The sequence below is a fragment of the Dryobates pubescens genome, chromosome Z, assembly GCF_014839835.1.
Source record: "Dryobates pubescens isolate bDryPub1 chromosome Z, bDryPub1.pri, whole genome shotgun sequence".
In the NCBI taxonomy this organism is placed as follows: domain Eukaryota; kingdom Metazoa; phylum Chordata; class Aves; order Piciformes; family Picidae; genus Dryobates; species Dryobates pubescens.
In genome coordinates, this window is record NC_071657.1 from 11,579,364 (window position 1) to 11,604,489 (window position 25,126).

At 39.7% G+C, this 25,126-nt stretch overlaps 1 protein-coding gene across 1 annotated transcript in view; it reads right to left on the reverse strand.

The window, feature by feature from the left end:
- Positions 1–23,886, reverse strand: part of SUSD1 (sushi domain containing 1) — a 49,784-nt gene extending 25,898 nt beyond the window's left edge. Inside the window, exons 1-10 of the mRNA XM_054178978.1 lie at positions 23,877–23,886; positions 23,297–23,428; positions 22,031–22,186; positions 21,260–21,412; positions 18,941–19,117; positions 16,483–16,662; positions 13,690–13,869; positions 3,889–3,983; positions 1,690–1,879; positions 627–721 (exon numbers count right to left, since the gene is read on the reverse strand). Of these exons, the coding sequence (XP_054034953.1) occupies positions 627–721; positions 1,690–1,879; positions 3,889–3,983; positions 13,690–13,869; positions 16,483–16,662; positions 18,941–19,117; positions 21,260–21,412; positions 22,031–22,186; positions 23,297–23,428; positions 23,877–23,886 (1,368 nt within the window). The remainder of the gene's footprint in view (positions 1–626; positions 722–1,689; positions 1,880–3,888; positions 3,984–13,689; positions 13,870–16,482; positions 16,663–18,940; positions 19,118–21,259; positions 21,413–22,030; positions 22,187–23,296; positions 23,429–23,876) is intronic.
- Between the last annotated feature and the right edge of the window lie 1,240 nt (positions 23,887–25,126).

Consider the following 25,126-nt stretch of genomic DNA (forward strand, 5'->3'; position numbering starts at 1 on the left):
ACCCACAGACAGCTGTTTCCAAGCAAATTTGCAGATCCATGGGTTGGGCTTTTTTTTTGCTTGTTTGGATTTTACACGTGTTTATTTTGCTTTTGATGACCCAAACGACCATGAAACTGCAACTTCAAGCCCCTCATGTTAAGAAAAAATTAAATGCTTACTCCATCATGTGCTAATTTTCCTTTAAACAGACTCTATGCCTCCAGATAATCTTTGAGCACCTCTTTAGCACATGGAAATTCAAGACAACAGCAGAGTGGTCAAGAGTCCTGGCAGAGACAGTTCATGTAGAAATGGGACAAGGAAGATTGAAGGCACATGACAAGACAGAGTAGTCTGACTCCATGGAACTGGAAGAGAGTTGTCTAAAGCTTGAACGTGACAAAGTTAAAAGTACAGATAGGAGAAAAAACTAGCAAGAAACAGGAAATTACAAAAAGAGCATGGTGGTTTGCCTTCTTTCTCGAAGGTTGCTATGCAGAAGTACTCATCAGGGTTTTATGAGAAACACTGTTAGCATGAAGAACATTTGACAGCAATGAGTGTTTGAAAAATCACATTTTTTTTTTCACATAGGTGATTGATATAAATTATTTTCTAGATTCAAACTACAGATTGCCACTTACCAAGTATCTGTCTTCAACCTCAGTTCCCCTGATATTTCTCTGCCATTTCAAGCAGGTATCATTAAAAATTAAAACATTATTGAAGGCTTCCTTTACTGTAAAGACAATTTAGAAAGGGAACAATTTATTACAAAAACTTCAACTTAACTGAATGAGATTAACCAGAAATCAACAAACAAACAAAACCCACAAGAAAAGAAATTGCTTTTATTCTCTTCTGAGAAGGAGGTAGAATCCCATTCCTTTTTGAATGAACCAACACAGCAAATAAAGCACAAACAGTTTTTCAGAGAGAATGGCTTTCAGAAAATCCCAAGCATGCTATTCAGGATATCCAGATAGGATTTGTTTATCCAGACCTGGGGAGGTTACAATGACAGCAAGATTTAGTGGTTTAGTGGAAACAAAGTTAGTAGTGAACAGTTTGTCACAGTTGATGCCCTTTAGGAAAAAGCACGTGAACAAAATCATTATCATGGATTCCAAAGGCAATTATTTGTCATGGTCTCTCTCATCTCATCTGACTGGTATGTCAGAAGGCAAGCTTAGTTTCCATGACCAAAATACCACAGGAACCTGCTGTTAGAACATGCCTTCTCTACAACTCCTGAAAAACAGCCAGAACACTGTACATCACTGCTAAACATAGAAAATATTGCTAAGATGTTCACATCACTTACATTAGTATCACACAGCTTGGCAGTGAGGAACCCTCCCACAGGCAGAGCATCAGTTTTCAAGACAAGGAATGGAAACCAGCAAGCCCTGTAACATGAGCTGGAACTCCTGCATGTAGCCAGCAATGCCACTGCACCAACCCTGCCTCACCCAGAGGAAAAAACCCTGAAAAGGCAAGTTTGCCAAATCTTTCTGAAAGGCACTTACTGCCACTGCTCTGTCTGCTTGTAGATTAAATGGCTGATGGTGGCTACAGGTGTGTCAGCATAAAGAATTACACAGTGTAGGAGACAGCCTATTGCCCTGTCTGCTAGACTCAGAGCAAGGAACTCTACCACACACTAAGTTATTCTATGAGCACAGACAATACAAAAACACAACCTACCCTTTGCTTGAACTGCTACTGCAACTGAGACAGTGGTGCCTGTGGAAGAGTTGGTAGTAATATTCACCACGTAGTTACTGCCAGAGTGGAGATCTAAACACACCTTTGGATTATCTTCACTTGTAGTGATGTTAAATGTTGCATCTTCTGAGAACATCTTCTCATCCCACCTCTGGCCCAGTATGTGAAACTATTGAAGAAGTAACAAAAACAAAGGTGCAGTTGGTTGTGGCTCTCCAAAATTTAGTGTAACAGTTCAGTTAAACTCTGAGAACTCATGATTACATCTGTTCAAGAATATCAACTTAATGAAGAGGAAAAAAAAATAAAAAAGAAAGAAAGAAAAAAAGGAAAGGCTTGTGCCTGTTTTGGTACAACAAAATGGCTTAATAAATTAAGTATTTAACTTCTGGCTATTAAAATTACAAATCTTTTTTTTTTTTCCAGGTAGTTCTACAACAAATAGCAGTATTTTATAAAGTGGACCCTGCAAACACCTCTAACACAAATAGTAAGGCATAAGCAAATATTTTTTCTTGGACATTACATCTGCTTGCTAATTTATTTTTTCTAGTCCCCCTCCCCAGCCCCCACCCTTGCCCTACTGAAGCAGTAGCAAGACTGAATGCCAAATGACAGTAAGAGACAGGCTTCCCTAAGACTGTCCCTGTGCAGTGAAAAAGAAACCTGTTGTAAGTATGCAGTGAAGCTACATAGTAGAGCTCAAGTAAGTCCAGACTCTATTCTGAACTTTACTGCATACACCCCAGGCCTACATCATCCTCAGCTTTCCTCAGCTTTGACTATTCAAGTATCTGAATTTGGGCAAAACCACGTGCACAGAGCACATTACACTAGAGGCCCACAGCTTGCTAGCTGCCACTGGGTACATGAAAACACTGGTTTTGAATTGGCAACTTGTCTTTTCCACCTCAGCAATGCTCAGTAAAAGCATTCAAACTAAAAATGCATTGGTTCATAACACAAGAGGAGAAAAACAGGGTTTCTCCCAAAATGGTCTTAGTACTCAACCTTGCAATGTATTTTTCTCAGTAATCTACCCACCCTGCAGACACTAAACTACTTTTTTGTTTCTCCCTATTTACATGCTCAGAAAAACAACCTTTCTTGGGATGTTGTCATTCTGAAAATACAGGAATTCTTACCACATGGTTCTGGCTTTCAGTAACACTAAATTACTTGTTTCTGAGAACTTGTATCTTAACTTTTATTCTTATCACAGAATCACAGAATGTTAAGGGTTGGAAGGCACCTCTGAAGATCATCTAGTCCAACTGCTCTACTAGAGCAGGACCGCCAAGAGTAAACCATGCAGGAACATGTCCAAGTGGGTTTTGAATGCCTGCAGAGACAGAGACTCCATAATCTCTCTGGGCAGGCTGTTCTGCCACCCTCAAAGGGAAGAGTTTTTGCCACATGTTTATGTGGAACGTCCTGTGCTCTGGTATGTGCCCACTGCCCCTTATCACTGAACACCATGGAGAAGAGTTTGGCTCCATCCTCCTGATGCTCATCCTTTATATATTCATAAAAATTGGCAAGATCTCTCCTCATGCTGCTCTCCCCTGGGCTAAACAGCCCCAGGTCTCTCACCTTTCATCATAAGGTAAGTGTTCCAGTCCCCTAATCATCTTAATGGCTCTCTGCTAGACTCTCTCCATCTTATGTTTATAGATGGGGGTGGGAGGGAATGTAGTTACCAAAGTTGCTTTCAATTTCCATGATAAGCATTTCTAAAATGTTCAAACACAAGATGGTTGAATCTCCTGAGCAAAGCACAGTATTTCAGTATACTGTGCACTTCTAGAACAAGTTATATCCAGTATTTGCAAGTGAAACACTGTTTATTTGAAACCTTTGCAACAGAGACAGGACAGAGCCCGAGTTTTGCAATGTTTTCTATGTCAACGTGACCTTGAGCTCTACAGCAGAATGTCACTAAAACACAAACTTGTGCTGAAAAACTAGAGTTTCAGATGTTTAGTTGACTCACTAGAATGAGACCCTGACTTCAAGGCAAGGATTTGTTCCTTTCTTAACCCAGCCACGGCTAAGTTTCTAGGCAAGAGTGAGACAAATTACCATGCAAACAAAACACACAAAACAGAACTCCGCTGCTGACTGACTCGAATTTACCAGGACAAAGCTCGTCCTGATCCCAAATGCTGCCCCACTTACTGTGTATGTTTTTTGCGCTCCCAGTCTTCCAGTTTTCCTTTGCCACTTCACACAGCTTTCATTGAATATGGACAAATTACTGAAGAATTCCTCCTCTGTGACCAAAAACATTTACAGAATATGAAAATAGTTACTATTTCACTTGCAGATCTTACTAAAAACAAACAAAAACACTGAGAAAAGGAAAAAATAAACAAACTGGAAAAATAAGGTATGCAAAAGTCAGGTAAAGTTTTCCCTCAACTGTGTCAGCTCCTCAAATTAAAATACAAGGCTAACTAAAGAAGCACGTTCTGAGCTAATGACTGTGAAGTCCTCAACAGACAGCCAAGCATTATGTAAACTATTATGACTAATGAAAACAAAATACTTTGCTAGGCTTGCATTTCAATGTCAAATAATTTTAATTCTCATTATTTTACAGACCTAGAAGAGCACAGTAAAACTACATTACAGTTTCCTGACAGCAAAGGAACAACCTCAGTAACTCCATCTGACCACTAATATTATCCTATATAGAGAAGCTTACATATACAGTAGCATTGTTTCTTACACAAGGATCTTCAGAATATATACTGTACTAAATATGAAAATCTCTCACACCAGCTGACCAATTAAGGCAAAAAAGCAAAAGACAACTTTTTTTTTTCTGCTTCCAACTTTCCTCCTAGTCATAAAACATCAAACCTGTGCCATGTACATGTGTTTCTGGTCCAAGTCTTTCATTAAAGTGTGCTTATGGCAGTATTACACCACCAAAAACAAGGATTAAAAAACAATGCCCCAATCCCACTGCTTCTGACACTTGTTCTACATTATCCTTGAACCTGGGTGCCAGCATCTGGATTTTAGGACATGCAATGGTCTCTCTTTTAAAGAATAAGCCACTCACAAAGCAACTTGAAGATTTGTCCATTTGTTCTCATGGACTAGAAGTCTCATTAAACTGCAACTAAAAAAGTCAAGCAGGTTTAAAAGTGTTGTCTGTAAGAAAAGGATGCTACAAGTCAAAAAACACAGGGGGGGGAAAATGCTCTTTTAAATACAAAAGCCTGCATTAGTGTTGTAAGAAAGCTTCTGTGTTAGGTTGGAAAATAAATTCTTTCTAGATGAATTAATGTTTTGGTTCATTATTTCCTTGGGTTGTTTTTTAAAAAGTGTCAACAATTTTCCTTGGTTTATTGTAAATAAAATCATTCTATAACACAGTCACAGTAAAGCACTTTTCAAAACAATCACTGCACTGAAAGAATGAAGCTCACAGAACTAAGCATGCAGGGAGCACAGCTGTAGCAACCAGAGATACACTCCTCAACATACCTGTGTTAATTTACTTTTTAGAGTTGGCTATGCCTCAGAGGAAAAGCACAGCCAAGAAGATGAAGTCATTCCTTCTTTAATTTTAGGCAGTTCTCTTACTGCTGGTATTGGACACAGAGCAGTTGCCTTAACATAACAAGATAATCAAATACCCTCCCAGAGCTAAGAACAAGGCTTCTGGTCGCAACTCACGCAATAATGAACACATTTGCTCCCCATTCATTCACCAACCTTCAAACAGCTATTTCTTTGTCTTCTGTCCTACCACCACATTTTCATACTACATTCACTACAAGATCAGGGTGATACAAATCCAAACTCATATAGAGGTAGATTGTAAGATGAAAGCTAGCTGCTGAAGAAACAAAAGGGATTTTTAGGACTGGGTGGGTATTTCAGAAATATTCACACAAAAAATGAGTGCCATGCCCTTCTGTAAAAGTAAGTATAGCCCAGGACACACTTCCTCAGTATGTAAACTCATTACCATTCAACAAGGGCCTCATTTTAGCACATGGACATGAAGTTATGACTGAAATAAAGGAACACATTCATAATCTCCAAAATTTCTTTATGTAGGTGGTTATTTAGAACTAACATGCAACTGGTTATGCATTTTGCAGCATTTTTTTATTTTCCTTTTTTTTTTTACTATTATTAAAATTGCTATAAAACTGTTTTCTAATGTCTTCCTCTCCACATGCTCAAATAGATGCCTCACTTGCTAGAGCAGTTTCTCTCTCAACTAATTTTAATTTTCCCATTCCAAACTGTTGTTAAATACAGAAATAGTATTGACAGCTTCCTTTTCTCCAGAGCAAGTTAATCTGCATGCCCCCAAAAGCAGCAGTGTGATTAGCAGCATTTTAGTGCTGCTTAGTATTACTATGTTTCACAGTAGTGTCTACAAACTCCACAGTATTAATGCTCCTGTACCAACACAGAGCAAAGATATTTGGCTGCTGTATTCTTTAAATTAGAAACATTTTTATTAGAAGACCAACAGCAAAACAAACTCATTGGAGAGTAGCCAGGTAAAAAATGTTTGCCACATACATGGGTTCTGAATTAAAATCTACAGAAAGTCACCTCCAGGACTGTTCAGCAAGAAAAATCAGGCATGTGATTTGTGAGTTTATAAAATGATCAGTAAAAAAAATAAATCAAAATGAAGTGGCTAACAACAAGAAAGTGATTATGCCAGGTATGCAGTCCAGGAAAGAAATCTTATGCAGTAAGGCTGAACTAGTAGCACTGTCATCCCTACCTACACCAATTTTTCTGAATCTTTGGAAGAACAAGCCCCATGCAGTCATGACACATCCACTGAACAGCTGGCAGACTTTATCTCAGCAGATTCCACTCTAAATGAGGAGGAGTGAAAGAGAACAAAAAACTGTTAACATGCACAGAATGAGCAACATAACAAAGTACTGGGCTTTCTGAAGAGACAGCTTTTCGTCCCTTGCTCTTACTGACCATACACTCTTTGTTTTGATAAGCAAATTTAAACTACATGCTCAGTTTAATGTTAATCCCATACTGTAAAAACAGTATCCAGGAACAGCACAAGGGTACCTGTGAAAAACCTATTCTCACACCTAGAAGGAAACAAGTTCTCTGACAGGTTGGTTCTCCTCTGAAATCTAACAGTGATAGTAGTTTCCAGAGCTTGGGAATTCCCAGTGTGAAACACACTATATGTGCCTGGCCTCAATGTGGAGACAGCATACAGCTCCTCTTCAACTTAACTCATTTTGATTAACAGCTTTTACACAGACTCACAAATGAGATGGGGAGAAGCCACTCAATGTTCCCATGCTTCAACATTCCCCATACTTCAGCACCAGAAATTTCAACTTGTTATTAACTGAGAAGGCCACTGGATGCCACTGCTACTCTGCTGACCTCCAGATTACCTTCACAATCGACTTCCCACTCCCAAGGAAAAGGGTCCTGGAAATGGTATGCAAATGCCTGGAGATCAGAGCAGATGGATGGAAAATGGAAGAGTCAAATACTGAAGCTGAATCTGAGAGAGGATAGAGAGCTGCAAATAGCACCTTACTGTCAGCAGCCAGGAACAAAGGTGCATGAAGAGCAAGCAAACTGATTGAACAGCACCACTGAATGTCAGAGGAGGAGAAATCAGGGTAAGAAGGCCAAGGAAACTAATTCTGCAAAGGAAAACTAAGGATTAAAGGTCTCAGCCTTCTTTACTCCACTTTTAAAAGCCCTGCTAGGAAGGTAGGCTTCTCTATATGCACATGTGTGTTAAAAACTTGACAGTAATTACAGCCAGTGCACAAGTGCCTGTGCTGTAGTGTTCTTCTGCCTTACTTCTGTGCTGTGAGGACCAACCTTAATGCTCTGCTTACCAGCCTCTATGAGTTCAGGTTTCAGTAAAAAGATCTCAACACAGACAACTCAATGTCTAAACAATCATTGAAGCAACATGACTACTTCCTCCTGTACAATCCACTAGTCCTGAGGAAAAGAGTACTTGACTACAGCTGCTCTCAGCTTGAGAAATATCTTACAACAAAGTATTTTTGAAATTGCATAAAAGCCCCAGTATTTACCACAGAGCAGACAGATCCAGCCCAAGTCTGACACTACATCTTCCTCAAGTAGCTAAAAGAGCATCCACACACAGAAATTCATTTACAGAGCTCCCCTCACCAATCTCCACACATATATGCAATTTAAGGAAAATAAATGATCCAAATATAAGCTTTTTTCCTATATTTTGCCTGCTCAAATCTGTGAAAACTGTGAATGATGCTGTAAAAGCCAGCTGCTACTAACATGCAACACACATTCAGGCACAGAAATGAGAGCAAGTGTTTCAGAGAACTTCTGTTCTGACTACTTCAAGACACCTGTTCCATATCACACAGGCAAACTCCTCTTAACACAGTAGCTTTCACAAGTTTATATGGAATTTATTTGGTAAGGAAATTTCTCCAGTATTTTTATCTTTTAGGATGGCATGGTAAATTTTTATGACTTTTTCACATTTTGAGTAACTTAATTGCTTCTACTTTAACTAGGATTGCACAATTTCCACAAAGAAACAGCAGAGCTGCAGAGACAGACATGAAGGAAGGAGCAGACAGATAGCTAATGATTTACTACATTCTTTGATCTAAAAGTCTTACCAAGAGACAATAAGAAGCAGAGTAATCCATCTATTGAACCAGACTGAAAAACCTAAGAGATGCAACTGTGAGCATAGTGAAAAGGAAAGGTGTATCTGTCAAGGGTGACAGGGTAGACAGGATTAGATGGGCTGGGGTTAGAAATGCACATGATCCACTCTAAGCCAGCTGAAAGAGTTTCTCAAGACTGAAGACTGGTATTTGCCATCAGGAACTTGATAACTACTAACTCATATTCAAACAAATGAACAAAAGACTAAATAGCCCCGCAGAAAGCTGTATTTTTTTGGTCTGTTTTAGTTGTCATTGGTTCCATAACTTTGACCTAAGTAACACCTCCCATAACAAAGACTCCACCTGTGTTTTTCCAGGCAAATGAAGAAATACTGTATTATTAGATGTCTGAATGTAACGTACCAAATTAGGCCTTCACAGGAACTCAGGCCAATCAGATCCTTTTCATTAATGGCTGCAATTATCCTAATTGTTTGATAAAGTTCTTATTCCTACAGAATCACAGATTTTTCAATCTATGCCCACAGATGTGACTGACACTTTCTATTAAGCTCTTAACTGTTGACATTAACTATTTACACATGGCTGGGAATAAAAACTGGAAGAGTTAACTCATTCTCTGTTGTGTGGAAATTACTGATTCTGCCACCACAGGAACATCACAGTTACCTTTCTGTACGATCTCTTACTGTGCAAGTGAAGATGTAAAAACTGACATCCCAGTGAATTCTAGCTAGCAGGGAAATCAGTCACTGAGAACAGGGATAAAGCATAGGAGAAGGGAAAGAGAAATGAAAGGGAAAACAACCCTGGATTTAAGAGAGTAACTAGACTCTATCAGTTGCGTGGAATTATCTTTGCTCTACACCTGGAGTAAAAGTATACCTGAAGAATGATCCTGCTGTTTGTTCCAGACGGGATTCAAATTTTGCTTCTGATTTTTTTCCCAAGCTTATGTGTTGGTTTTTGGTTGGTTTATGTTTTGTTTGTTTTGTTGGGGGGCTTTTTTGTTGTTTGTTTGGTGTTTTGTGGTGGGGTTTTTTTTTTTGCATTAGGGAAGCATTCTTTTCCTCTTCTGCAATGCTGTAAAGTTAATGAGGACAATTCACGGTGCTTCCTCTGGACTGGTTCATCTAACCACTCTTCCTTCAAAACCTACAAATCTCTGAAGCATGTGTTTAGCAAGTATTCTCCATCTCCTTCAGCTGTCAGGATTTTCACTGTTTGAGTACAGCATCTATTTTCTGGGAAATGGCTCAAAAGCCACTGACGCCTTATATTCTTGATGCTTTGAAGGTACTCCATGTTACCAAGTTCCAATAATTATCTCAACAAAATCTCCAGAGGTCAAGACATGCAGCTAAACTTTATTTATAGATGGGGAGTCACAAGACAGAAAAATCTGGCATTCTAAAGCAGAAAACTTTTAGTGAAAGCTTAACTCGGTACACATTGCATTTAGTAGGAGCTAATGTAAAATAAAGAGCATGCATAAAATGTCTACGACACAAAAGCTTTGAGTTCAGGATCTGATGCAATGTGCACTTTTGTGAAGAATAAGTTTTTCCCTATTTGAGTTCCAGGTTCACAATACACTGCAACTGCATCATCTTTTCCTCTACGATCCATGCAACACACAGCTTTGGAAGATTCTCACAACTGACCAGTTACTGTGCTGTCAGACTGGGCATTAAAGAGCCACAGAGGTCAATTTCCCTTTTGACCACAAGCGCTATTTGCCCCTGCCTGAGTGCTGGAATGCTTTACCAATACCAAATAACCTCTCTAAGAAGGTCAGAACCACTTCCTCCTCCAACCCTTTATACATATCCATGGACATTTCCCACCCATGCACAGCACCTGCTTCTTTTGCAAGGACAGTATTTTACTTAATACATGAAAAAAACCCACTTGAGTAAATACATAAAGTGAATAGTGGCCCTGGAGACTTAAGTACTGTTAAGTTATTCTTTAATGCAGACTTTTACTTGGATAAAAAGAAGGAAAACGGACACATTTTCTTTCTTAAGACATCATGCTGTTGCTGCACACACCAATAGATGCTAAACAGAATGAATACTAACTAACAATCTCCAAAGAAAACAGAGTTTTCTAGAGACTTTGTTGTCTAAGATCAGAACAATGAACAGCAGCCAACCCAGCTGGGATAAAGCCAATTGCTAGAGAAAGGATAGATCAGATACTGTGAAAGAAATATCCAAAACAAGGATACCTCTAGAACTTGGGACTTGATGAAGAGAAGAAAAGGAGACTGTTAACAGGATGAAGACAGCTGCTGCAGGTAAAGGGACTATTTCCTTCCAAAACACCTCTAACAATTGCCCAGTTTATATAGGAAACTGCATCAGATGCTGCCCCTTCTGTGCATCAAGTGACCCCTTCGTAACGGTGAAGAAGACTGGAAAACATTGCAAGTTTAGAGCTACACATGGTATCAAAAGCAAGGCAACCCTGTAAGCACTTCATGCACTGTCAGCTTCCCCTGGGTGCCCAAGAAGTAAATTCTCAAAAGCATGTGTACATACCTACAGGCACGCACATACACAGTCTATACATACTACAAAGGGGAAGGAGTTTAATTCCACATCTATGTTAGCCCTTCACAACCTTTTACTACCAAGTATTTGCATCCAAGCCCAACGAAAGGAAAACTCAACTCTGTTACACATTTTCATTTCAGACAACCTCCAGCTTCTCTCCCAGCCCTTCCCACAATTATGTCATTCTTCATGGACTGGTAACAGCTTACAACATACATTGCACACTGTGACAATGGAAGAGCAGATTCAGGAACAACCATCTCAGAGAGATGGCCAAGGCACCTCTCACATCTTTTCTGGACTCCTTACTGCCATGATAAATAAAAACTCAATCCCTATCTGTGAAATCCACTCAAAAAGAAAACCCTGGGTGGAAAGGTTTCATTTTACACTTTTTACTGTAATTCAAAAAATGTAATTGTAAGGCTTATAATACCTTACATCTCATTTTGAGCCACAAAGTAACCCCTCTCCCAGTAGGGTAACTATTACTACCAAAAAAGCTTTCACCTCTGAAATTCACAACACAAAAAACCAAGCTTCTTGTTTCTGATAAATTTGTGGTCCACCACTGCATGCTTAGTGAGTGCCTTAGAGCCAAAGCCCTTCTCTGAAGCAAAGCAAAATCTTATTCCCATAAGGGCATCTTGGTTTTACTATGAAAAAATAAGAGCTTCGCAGATTTACCATGAAATCCCACAAGAACTCAACACAGTATGTGCCTGGAATACACAGCAATGAAAGTAAATTTCTACCTGACAGGGGAAAAAAGTTTTTCCAGGACTAGCTGTGCAGGGTGTCCAGTCTCACACACTGGAGTACTGGACACACAGCATACTGGACAGCAGGTATTTAGCTGCTGATACACTCTTTGCACATCAGTCTCTGAGCTCATGCATATAAATCAAGGGTTGGGAAATGAAGACTGTGGTCCAGCTGATCACTTCACTGATGACAGCTTTACCCAATCAACATCACTCAGTAACTTTGTTAAGCAATTGTTAAATATTTAAATCAAGTACTATTCAATGTACTTACTTACACATACATGCACACACACAGTTATTGTAGACCCCAACAGGCAATGCAACAGACAACACATTCTGTAGCAATCACTGCCTGAGAAACAACAAAGTGATTATTTGCCAAAAAGGGAGCATGCTCAGGGGAAACTCTTACTTCTAATGAGGTTTTTGCAGGCAGAAGGAAAATACAGATGGTTTTCTAACTTCTACCATAAGTTATGCTAGAAAGGTACATGATTTTCTCTCATTTTAATAGAATAGAATAGACCAGGTTGGAAGAGACCTTTAAGATGGCAATTACTGATTAATTACACACACCCTTTAGATAGTATATATCTGAAAAGCCTCCTTACTGGAATACAAATTTAATTTCATTTGACAGTGAAGAAGCTGAAGTCCTTAGTACTTATTTTCTATTCATGATTTTTATCATTATTTTTCCTCCAAAGAAGCCTGGACTGTTTTTAAAAGGTTTTTCCCATTCTACTTGACCATAACTGTGACTTTTTTGACCCTCTGCTCCAACAGGGAGAGCTGGAATCTATGTGGTTGGCCTCTGATAAAGCTCTTGCTGAAACCCATGGTAATCCTGTGAGTGCAGTCTGCAGGTTCAAACCTCCATAGTGCTCAGAACAGAACTGTTGGCACTGCAAAGACAACACCACTTAATTAACTGAGCCTAATTACACAACGCTGGCTTCAAAACCAATTCAGAAAGTACAACTATGCAAATTGCTGCCTAAATTAAATATTAATTATGACTTCTAACAATAGCAGTTCCATTTGTATTAGGGGACTATAAAAAGTGAGAGAACTGCTTTTTTACATGCTTGTTTTACGTGACGTCACACCTTTCATATTCACAGGACATCAAATGAAGCAGGAGAGGCATCAAGTGGCAAATCTCTGCATGAAGGTTCTGTCTGTGAAGTGGCAGCAGTCAGGCTTGCTTTTAGTGCTTTTGAAAAATGTCTGGGTATTACAAAGCTACAGGAACACAACTGTTTGCAAAAGACAGCACTCATTCTTAAGAGCAAAAGATGGCCATAGAGCTACCTTGTGACATCTCTTTCTAAAGACACAAAACACTAAGAAGCACAATAGCCACAGTCCAAAACATCTGCTGGTTTTTTGGCTATTATTGAAGTGTTAGTACATCCCATTTCCAAGACCACAGTGAGACAACAACTTCATTATAGATCTCCCTTCTCAGGACATACTCTTCTAAGAAAATCCTGAAATTCAGACAACTAGATCCAAGCTGGAAAGATAGTCATGTCTAAGTTTTACTTTGAGGATTATGAGGGGAAAAAAATAAAGAGAGAGAAAAAACAAGAGGAGTTTAATTCCATTTCCTCTAATTTCATCACAGTATTGGGCCCAAAACAAAGCTTTGTTAAGTATCTTCTGCTCATCTGGTAACATTCCCATGGCTTGCAAAGCTGAAAGTTCTCAGAGTAGCAATAAAACTCCAGTTGCATTAGTCCCTTTCACTTTCAGCTGTAAAGCAAGACAGCTATAGAAGATCTGTGGCATCAACTACAGCCACTAGAAATTTCTGTATAGTTAACTTGCGCTTCCATGACCTTTCCATCCAAAAATACCACCCTGTTCCCTACATAAGAAAGGGATTGCTTGCATTATTCCTTTCTCCTGTTCCTACCTTCAGAACTGGAATGAGAATGCATTTAAACACCTCCTTCCTAGAGTAACACTTACCTTTGCATACGTACGTAATATTCTCCCACAACTGATCTTTCGTGCATTCTGAGAAATTCCTGTCTCCACTGAAATAATATCCCGCTTCACACCGATAGTACACTCTGCTCCACAGAGTGGTAGAGTTTTCCCAGATCATTTCTGTGTGTGGAATCAGCAAAGGTTTGCCACAGTCTATTTCTGGAACAGAAAACAAACAGGATGAAAACACCTGAAAATGAGAACAGGTGAGCGTATTTAAGGAAGAGAGATGAGCCGTCCCAGCAAGTACCACTTCACTTGTTTGGGTTTTTTCCCACTTCTTAAATGTTCCTAGAAGTCAGGCCAGCTGTTTTAGAACCCAGAATTTTGTTTACTGCAGACCTTCTAGCAGGGTGGGGCATTAATTCATCAAAATGAACCATAGATTAAATCAATGTTCTCTTACAAAATGGAGAACAAGGATATCCAAGTGAATTGTTACAAGTGGATCTATCTTCCCACTGTATTCTCTTATTCCCTACATGTAGTTTATTCCTGTATTTTACCTATTATTAGCAACTATGGATTTGAAAAATAACACACACTCCAAGGAGTGGTGTAGAAGAATCACAGAATGGTTTGGGCTAGAAAGGACCTTACAGATCACAGCAAGGGGAGTGAAACTAGGAGGTCAGGGACATCTTCCAATACACCAGGTTGCTCAATGCCTTGTCCAGCTTGGCTCTGAACACCTCCAGGGAGCAAAAAGAAGGGAACAAGTAGGTTCTACTCCTTTGCCAATGGATTTAATTCAAGGGGTGGGGGGGAAAGAGGACTTCTATGGGAAAATCTGATGACCACTTTAGAATTAATTAGAAAGATGGGTGATGCACTTAAAACTTAATTCACATGTTTAAGCTTTTTCAGAGGCTTTGTAATAAAATTAAGGAATATAAAGAGTGAAGTGAGTAATTGGAAGAATACTATCTAGGGTTAAAATTCCCCTTCAAATCCACAATGAACAGTACACTCCAATAAAAGATTCTGCAACACTTTGAGAAACAGTGTAAGAATTAAAATCTTACATTTGCTAAAGCCTATACAGAAAAAAACCAAGTGCTTAATAAAATAAAATTAAGTGATTCTGAAATTCTACTCAGAGAAATAATTCAAAGAGGTAAAATACAAAGTTCATAAACTCATGACCTCTACAATCTTAAAGGAAAAAATAAACATGTAATGGGCAATAAATCCACCATCATGACTACCTTCCTTTTCATATCATAGAATCATAGAATCAACAAGGTTGGAAAAGACCTCAAAGATCATCAAGTCCAACCTGTCACCCAACACCTCATGCCTACTAGACCATGGCACCAAGTGCCACATCCAATCCCCTCTTGAACACCTCCAAGGATGGCAACTCCACCACCTCCCTGGGCAGCACATTCCAACGGCTAACAACTCTCTCTGTGAAGAACTTTCTCCTCACCTCCAGCCTAAACTTCCCCTAGCACAACTTGAGACTGTGTCCCCTTGTTCTGGTGCTGGCTGCCTGGGAGAAGAGACCAACCCCCTCCTGGCTACAACCTCCTTTCAGGTAGTTGTAGACAGCAAGAAGGTCTCCCCTGAGCCTCCTCTTCTCCAGGCTAAATAACCCCCGCTCCCTCAGACTCTCCTCGCAGGGCTTGTGCTCAAGGCCTCTCCCCAGCCTCGTTGCCCTTCTCTGGACATGTTTGAGTCTCAATGCCCTTTTTAAATTGATGGGCCCAGAACTGGACACAGGACTCAAGGTGTGGCCTAACCAGTGCATATCCTAATATGTGTCAATGTTATAAACCACCAGAACAAGATTTAGAATAACTAATGGACATGCAAAGTATCAGCTTAACTTACAAAAGGACTGTAAGTGGCTACACAAAAACACTGCTTCCCAATGCCAGCTGTCTGCCCACAGTCATCCTGTAATCAGACTGAAAAGCAGAAATGCAGAAGTATGTTTCTGTGCAACACAGAAAACTTTCTAGACTGGTGACCCAGAGTAAGAATAAAGAAGATTCTAAAAGCAGAGAGTGGTTGTAAATTCACACTGCACATTCAAAAAAATTCCTACATTTGATTGCCATGAACAGAGGATGCTGCTGGATCAAGCTGAAAAGACACTTAACATCCAGTGAATTGGAAAAGTGAAGTTGTGCCAATGTATCAACTAAAGACTGCCATTATCCTTAGGTGAAATTATTTATTTGTATGAGCTCAGAGTAAAAATATACTAGAAATTTTCCTGGGCAAAATATTTTTTTTGTTTTAAATGTACCCTTGTGCTTCTTCTTATCAAGGAACATTTCGGCTGCATTCTTCGAAATCATAATAACAGAAGGGATTTATGACTCATGTCAAATAACAACAGCATGCTTGAGTAATCATAATCTGCAACAGGAAACTGCCCAAATATGGGCATTTTAGGGGGATGCTAGCTGCTAATAGTAGTGCAATTTCTGAGCAGTGCCTTAAACCACAGAGCAGATACTGAGCTAGAGAGAGGTCAGCAATTCAGGCTGAATTTTCATCTCATGGTAACCCCAGTGCCTGACATACATTGTGATTTTGTCCTCAGAATGTTAACTTTTGACAATTCATTGCAACTTCATTAGCAATACAGTTAAAAAAGGAAAACCTGTTTAATATACAGCTTTTGTCTTGCGAAAACTTCACATGACAGGAGACTCTGTAAGCTGAATGCCCAGGATCACCCTAGTTAATGACTGGTAGCTATTATGGTGGCTGACACAGTATCTGCGCTAACTAAATCTATAGGCAGATTTGACTTACCTTTGCACACCAAATCAGCACCATCCCACTGCCCTCTGGCGTTGCAGACTGCAGTCTGATGGCCACTTGCAATAAAGTAGCCATGAGCACAATTGTAAGTGACTTCACTCTGGTATGTGGTCCCACTTACAGATACTGGATGTGCATTTAAAACAGGAGGTGGAACCCCACAATCTACACCTAGGGAGAGGAAGAAAGAGGAAGATATGATGAAGACTGTCAATCAGCAAAAATAATGAAGGCTTCACTCTCATGACTACTTCTTTCTACATCACCATTTGTCCTGTGGTAATTCAACACTCCCCTGTGCTCTCTGGGGCATCCCCAGCGTGAAAGTGCCATAGCTGTAGCTACTTCAGTAATGCTTGCAAAATGAAATTACTTCTCTCTGCCTTTCACTCAGTATGGCATGCTAAATCAGTGATTCCTTTCAGAGCCTCGCTGCCAGCATACAGAAAGTGTCCTGGATTGTTTTGGGGTTTTTAATCTTTAAAATTGTTCTGCTTTTAGAAACCCAATTATAGTTGGAAAGCTGGCTCTGTTATTATTTGCAGTGAGCAGATAAGCAGAAACTGCCTTTAGGAAGCAGTTTTAAAAAGTGAAGAAGGACCAGAGAAATGCAAAACTGTACAACAGGTTACAACATACAACACAAAAGTTTCCTGCCAAAGCAAGAGTCTACAGGGTGTCCAAAATATGTTGCAAAAGCTGGCCTCTATTCACAAACATGCCAAGTAGTCATTTACTCATGCAAAACCAAAGAACTCAAGTAGCACAAAGAAAGCTATTTGTTTGATATGATGTCCATTTTCTAAGATAAGCAAACATCTAAAAGGCTTTCATACTGGCATGACACTACACTCACATTCAACAGTTCAACTACAACTCTTCCCATAGGTCACATCTTCCCATTAAATGATCTGTTTTTTTCACCTCAAGACAATTCTCTGATTCATATTCAAGGGAAGCTATATTCTTCAAAGACATATTCACATCCATAGAATTATGTTTAAATAAAAACCAAAGGGGATCTGCTCCACTTACAGTACCCTGCTGATGTCAGGCCATACATCTTACCAATTTGAGCTACTTTCAATGGCCAGTTCATCATGACTATATAAACTCCCACCATATGAAGTAAGACAAAAGGCAAACATCATATTTCCTGGAAAAGGTCTTACACCTGGCCAGGAGAAATTCTTAAATTAGCAAAAAAAAGACTTACCAGGGAAACTTGAGTTAAAAGATTTATTTAAAGGTGCCTTTACTAATAGTTTAAATAAATAAAATCAGACTTTCTAGGTTCACAGAAAGTCCCAAATAAAATCCAGGAAAAGAGCTGCAATACAATGGGGAAGTCACTTTGTCATTTGAGACTCCAGTGCTATTTCTTAGTGTTTGCTGTATTTTACTTCAATTAACCACCAGAGATGTGCTCAGAAACTCTGACCTACCATTTGATTGTACAAATTTACCAAAGAATCACATTAAAAAAAAGCAGTCACTAAAAAATATTAATAAAACCCAAATGTCTCAAGGACTTAATTCCACAAGCTTTCTTTAAGGACCTCTTGAGACTTTTGGGCACTTCCTTTTAGTTTTCAAATTCACTCTCTTTTATTTATCTTTTTGGGGGAAAAAAATCATTTCAAATGTTTTATTTTTTTATGCCAGTAATTTATTATTAAGTTGTTTTATCTTTTCTTAATAATTTTCTAGTGATATTTAATATTTCACTTTTCCCAGCCATGCTGATTTAGCATCCTTACTCTAATTTATTCACTTCCCCATATATGCACACAGAAACAAGAAGAAAGAAAAAAGAAAACAGGAAAAGAATTGGAAACAAAGATGGCTTTTGTATTTTGGGAGAAGGAACTCTCCTCATTAAGTAGTAACTTTCAGGGTGACAGTTCTCCCTGTGTAACTGTTATACACTGTAAACCTAGCACCCCAATTGTCATTTAACTAATACACAGACTTTCTACCAATTCACAGGAACACAAAACACTGCATTTGTAAGATATAATAATGAATGGGCAGTTAGAAACCCAAGGAAGTGAAAGGTTTAAAGATGCTCACAGGAAGCTTTACACTTCATAAATTATGACAGATATTTTTTTTCTTATCATAAGCAGTCACTAATACCATCCAACTCAGTGGCCTTTCTTCTGAAATGCTACAGAACTGTAGTTATTTCCTAGGCCTTCTTTCACAGGCCCGAGGATATATTGCCATGTCTGTAAAATGCAAGAACCTGAATCAAAATTGTCATTACACTAACAAGAAGAGGTGATAAAATCTGTGTAAGCTGTTCTTTTCTTCTTTTTCTCACAAATAGCCAGATCTTCAAACATTATCCTTCAGACTGTGAAAGTGGACTGTTTCCTCAAACACACCTCCCCATGCATAAACCTCCTAAAGGAGCAGTTTAAGAAAGATTTAAAACTGTTTTCACCTTCACAGCTTAAAGTGGCAGGTTGCCAAGTTTCATTTGCAGTGCAGTATGACAACTTTTCCTCATTGCTGTAAAACCCTTCTTCACATTCATAATGAACCACACTTCCTGGTACCAAGCTGTAGTTTCCCACAATGTAGCCATGCTTCATTTCAGGAGGGGAACCACATCCAATTTCTGTGAAGAGATGGGGTTAAAAGATCATAGAATCAATAAGGTTGGAAAAGACCTCAAAGATCACCAAGTCCAGCCTGTCACCCAAGACCTAAACCATGGCACCAAGTGCCACGTCCAATCCCCTCTTGAACACCTCCAGGGACAGTGACTCCACCACCTCCCTGGGCAGCCCATTCCAATGGCGAACGACTCTCTCTGTGAAGAACTTTCTCCTCACCTCCAGCCTAAAGTTCCCTTGGCACAGCTTGAAACTGTGTCCTCTTGTTCTGGTGCTGGTTGCCTGGGAGAAGAGACCAACCCCATCCTGGCTACAACCTCCCTTCAGACAGTTGTAGACAGCAACAAGGTCTCCCCTGAGCCTCCTCTTCTCCAGGCTAAACAACCCCAGCTCCCTCAGACTCTCCTCATAGGGCTGTGCTCAAGGCCTCTCCCCAGCCTCGTTGCCCTTCTCTGGACATGTTCAAGACTCTCAATGTCCTTCTTAAACTGAGGGGCCTGGAACTGGACACAGGACTCAAGGTGTGGCCTAACCAGTGCTGAGTACAGGGGCACAATGACTTCTCTGCTCCTGCTGGCCACACTATTCTTGCTGCAGGCCAGGATGCCATTGGCCTTCTTGGCCACCTGGGCACACTGCTGGCTCATGTTCAGCCAGCTGTCAATCAGCACCCCAGGTCCCTTTCTGTTTGGCTGCTCTCCAGCCACTCTGACCCCAGCCTGTAGCACTGCATGGGGTTGTTGTGGCCAAAGTGCAGCACCCAGCACTTGGATTTGTTGAATGCCATCCTGTTGGATTCTGCCCATCTGTCCAGCCGGTCAAGGTCCGTCTGGACAGCTCTTCCACCCTCTAACCAATCAACACCTGCTTCCAACTTGGTGTCATCTGCAAATTTACTGACGACAGACTCAATCCCCTCATCCAGATCATCACAGATCTCACAGTAGACAATCATTTGAAAACTGGATCGTTACAGCACAAATTACACTCATTCTGATGCATCTGAGGGGTTGCTAAAGACATAGACAGAGTTGATGAGTTGTACAGGCCACAGTTGGAGGAACACAAGGATCCAGGTATTGAGCTACATCTTTACTAATGTACAGCGGGAGCCATTCACAATACCAAAGAGGAGAGACACTGCAACGTGATGGTGCTTTGCATGTACCAGTGTCATTACAGCAATGGCTGAATAATCAATCCTTCAACACTGGAAGAAAATTTCAGGCCCAAGTTTATTTCCCTGTGCACAGGAGAGGTCAAGCCTTGCAGACAGGCTGAAATGAAATCACCTGCCCCTCAATTCCTCAATCTCATTGAACCACCCTACATATAAAAGCTGTATTTCTTCAGTATGACCAGGGTCCCTTGTTTTACTCAGCAACCCCACGCTACTTTACCACAGCATGTGGAGGGAAAAGCCACAGAGATAAGCAGGGTTATCAGCAATTCTGACAAAATGAAGTGGAGCACTCCAGCTGGAAAAAAATGGATGAACTACAGGCAGTGAGCTTCATGGACAGTTCTTGCAGTAATTCAGAAATGGGAGCTCCTTCCAGCTGGGATGCCTGGGTTCATTACATACTCTGACTGCGACAGCTTATACTGCTACCCATTGCATCTGTTAAAACCCACACTAGAGCAGAAAAGAAGACTAGTTTAAATAAATTACTGTTGTTATGGCAAGAAAAACACAACAGATTATTTATGTAGGTGCAGAGTATGTAATAAAAATATAAACTATTATTTTATTATTCCTCTTCCCTAGTTTTGTTTCATTTATCTGACCTCTCTGACCAGCTATTTATTCTCTCTTCCCTTCCTCTTCATGCAGTGTGATTATATAAGCAAGTGGATTACACCACACTTCTTCCTAATCAGAAACTAACTACCTCGCCTTCATGGCACTACTAAGCCTCTCTGACTGCACACCTAATCACTGCTGAGAGCCTTTAGAAATCATATCCAGTGTCAACTATACCACCCAAAGTGAATCCAAGAATAAAAAAACCATATAGCAGGCAAAGTCCACAGAGAGAGCTTGTACCTTGCAGACACAGAAACAGAGGTTAAAAGAGGTACTACTGATTCATGAAAGATCTGATTTCATTTGCTAGTAAAAATCACCATCTAAAGACTCTTACCTTTGCATGAAACTATATTCTGGTGTGGAAGAAAAGAATGCTCTCCATTTTCTAGCTTATAACCATCATCGCAGTAGCACTTGTAGCTTCCTTCAGTATTCACACATCTTGCATTGTGACCACACAGCCCAGACTCCTCACATTCATCTATATCTAAAAATTCAGAGAAAATTACATGTTTTAAATTAAATAATGTAGGACCCAAACTTAAAACAAACACAGCATTCCACGAAGGGTTCTATGGCTCTTCTGGGAAAAAAGGGAGCTTATCATTGCCTAGTGTTCAAGCATCTGGAAGGAGGGGACTCTCAGCTTTGCAGACAGTCACCTTTCAAATTGCTTTTGTTTTACATGACAAATACTTTCCAATGTTATCTCCTGCTACAGTAGGAAAACCCCTGTATTTGCAAATATCTTAATGAACTACAATAGTTCTTTGCTATAACCAGGAACTGGATAATATTTTCTTTAATATAGTTTCTTGTTCTGGAAAGATTCTTGCTTGAATGTGGCTGTGAATAAATGATCTGCAACACAGTGAAGAATGCAAAATGGAATTAATTCATAGCTGTTAGCACCCAGATGTCAAATATGTGTTTGCATCCACAGCAGAAAGTGCTCTAATATAGCTGTAGAAAATAAGATGTAGCTGTAGAAATTAAGATGTAGCTTTAGAAAGTCCACAGGTGACAGGAGAAAAAAAAATTAAAATTGTACAGCAGAAAATTAACTTCTGGATTCCTGGTGCTCAAGAGCCTTTGGGATGTCTACCTGTACAGTTTGTGCCATCATTGGGAATAAATGTCTTGTTGTTGTTGGAGGCTCGATACCCATCAAGGCAAACACAGTAAAAACTTCCATGTGTATTATGACACATTGTATGATTTCCACAGATCTTGCTGGCTCCAATCTGGCATTCATCTTTATCTGTCAGCACATTTAAAAGACATCAGAGAGAGATTAAGTTAAATATCTTCCCCTCCTCACTCATTCTTGTATAACCAGATTTCCCCTTACAACTTTTTTATTTTCTGAAGTATTTGGGAGGTAAATACTGCTAGTAAAGCTGGAATATTTAGACCAACAGAGGTTGTTACCCCAACAGAGAAATGGAATAAAGTTTCATGACACAGCTTGAGTTGATTTACGAGCTGATGAAACCAGAGGACCTTGCTCTCTGCTTCTGCCCTTCCTTATGGCCTGCACTGGCAGCATCACTCGATGGAGCTTGTGCTGATCTTGCCCAACTCACTCGGAGAATTAACACAGCAAAATATGCATCTTGTCTTCTCCCACAATGAGACAACTGAAGTATAGGCAGGGCCAACAGTTCCCAGTTATTGTGAAGAAAGGGAAAGGGATGGTGTGGAAGACATCACACATGGAGGACCTTCTCCTTTAAACAGTGATAAAATATTACATACACTCAGACACAGATATTTGACATCATCCTCTGACTTACATATTGGTTTGTCATGTTTGAGATAGTACTCACAAAGGATATTACCAGCTACATCAATAAAACAATGCTGAACAATACTCTTCATGCAACAGATACTTGCACTTAAGAAATCTCTGCACACATGTACACTCATTAAAAACAGACCTTCAACTTACTCATTTTTAGTTATCCAGTAACCTGAGAGAACTGGAAAAATCAGCAAAAATGTGCTAATTTGAATTGTCAGGTTTCTGTCCAGTTTTCAGCTCAGTGATGCATAGCTTGTAAAGTTTAATAAAGCTAATTTTTTTTTTTCCTGAAGCTAAGATTGAAAAAATAAATAAATAAACAATTCCAATATTCTGTATTTTAAAAGTAAATGGTGATAAACACCTACACTTTCTAAGACAAAATTAATTTAAATCCTTTACTATTATATAGTAAAGAGACTGAATTAAGCAGTTAAGAAACTAAGCAGTTCTGCCAGGTAATGGCAAAACTTTCATCCTGTTTTGAAGAACTCAGTAATATCACTCAAGAAAGAACATTTTATGAATGTACACCACTTCTTGCCATTTTATAGATGGGCAGCCTACCTTGACAATGGGTTCTTCCATTGCCCACAAATCCATAGTTACAGATGCAAACACTTTTTCCATCAATTTGATGACATGTAGCATGAATGTGGCAAGTTGCACAGACATCTGGAACTGATCTGTTCACAATTGCTTTAAGAACAAAAAGATACAATTACTTTTTTAAGGAACCAGAAAATGTGGTCTGGTCTAAGTAACCAGCACAGAATTGAGAGAGGAGATAATATCCATTATAGAAGCAGAATAGAAGGGACATCTGGAGATCACTGAATTAAATCCTACCTCCTCCCACTTTGTTTTCATTTTCAAACTTGCAAGAAAACCTCAGCAATAATATTTGGAGAGCACAGATAAAAAATAAACAGAACAGATTAAACAAAGTAACTACACTAAACATGTTTCCTCCATCCATCTGTTCTCTGACAGCAAGCAAATCAACTTTTCAGCAGTTACTAATGCTAATGAGATACATAATAAATAGCTCTACTCAGTACTATTAGCCTGTTCTTTTATTAATTTTTTTCCCCTCTGGCTGCTATTTCTGTTTCTTCATTTGTTCTATTTTGTTTCTACTATTTACACATAGACATTTGGGCAGCTTATCAATCTTTTGTAACCTGTATCATCAAAATTTACATAACTGCTATTCATAAAAGCAAGGATGATGGCAGGAAAAAAATTACTTAACTTTAGAGAATATATTAGAAGTAGTTTAGTAGCATCTGACACACAGTCCAATTTACTGTAATTTGGTATGGCTATAAATACACATTAAAGCATTATAAAATATGAACTTATGTCCTTATTTGTATTCACTTATAGTGTATTATCCACATCTCCATTTTTTTTGCAAGATGCTTTTGCCATCATCACATATGCACTGGGATTCCAAATGATACACCTCAGAATAGACTAGAATAGAATTAACCAGGTTGGAAAGGACCTTTGAGATCCTCTAGTTCAACCCATCACCCAACACCATCTAATCAACTAAACCATGGCACCAAGCACCCCATCCCTCTCTTCCTAAACACCCCCAGTGATGGTGACTCCACCGTCTCCCTGGGCAGCACATTCCAGAGGCCAATCTTTCTATGAAGAACTTCTTCCTAACATCCAGCCTAAACCTCCCCTGGCACAGCTTGAGACTGTCCTCTTGTTCTGGTGCTGGCTGCCTGGGAGAAGAGACCAACCTGGCTACAACCTCCCTTCAGGTAGTTAGTTGTAGACAGCAATAAGGTCTCCCCTGAGCCTCCTCTTCTCCAGGCTGAGCAACCCCAGCTCCCTCAGCCTCTCCTCAAAGGGCTTATGCTCCAAACCCCTCACCAGCTTTGTTGCCCTGCTCTGGCACAAAGCATGTACATGCTTCTACCCTTCTTACATTTCTAAATAAATAACTAATATTGCATAAGCTTATGTTGTCTCATGGTGCTGGACATAACACTACAGGATTTCTTTACCAGTCTAAGATAGCTGAGATTGAATACATAGAATACATAGAATACATAGAATAAACCAGGTTGGAAGAGACCTTCAAGATCATCGCGTCCAACCCATCAACCAATCCAACACCGCCCAAACAACTAACCCACGGCACCAAGCACCCCGTCAAGTCTTCTCCTAAAAACCTCCAGTGATGGTGACTCCACCACCTCCCCAGGCAGCCCATTCCAATGGGCAATCACTCTTTCTGTATAGAACTTTTTTCTAACATCCAGCCTGAACCTCCCCTGGCGCAGCCTCAGACTGTGTCCTCTTGTTCTGGTACTGCTTGCCTGGGAGAAGAGACCAACATCCGTCTGTCTACAACCTCCCTTCAGGTAGTTGTAG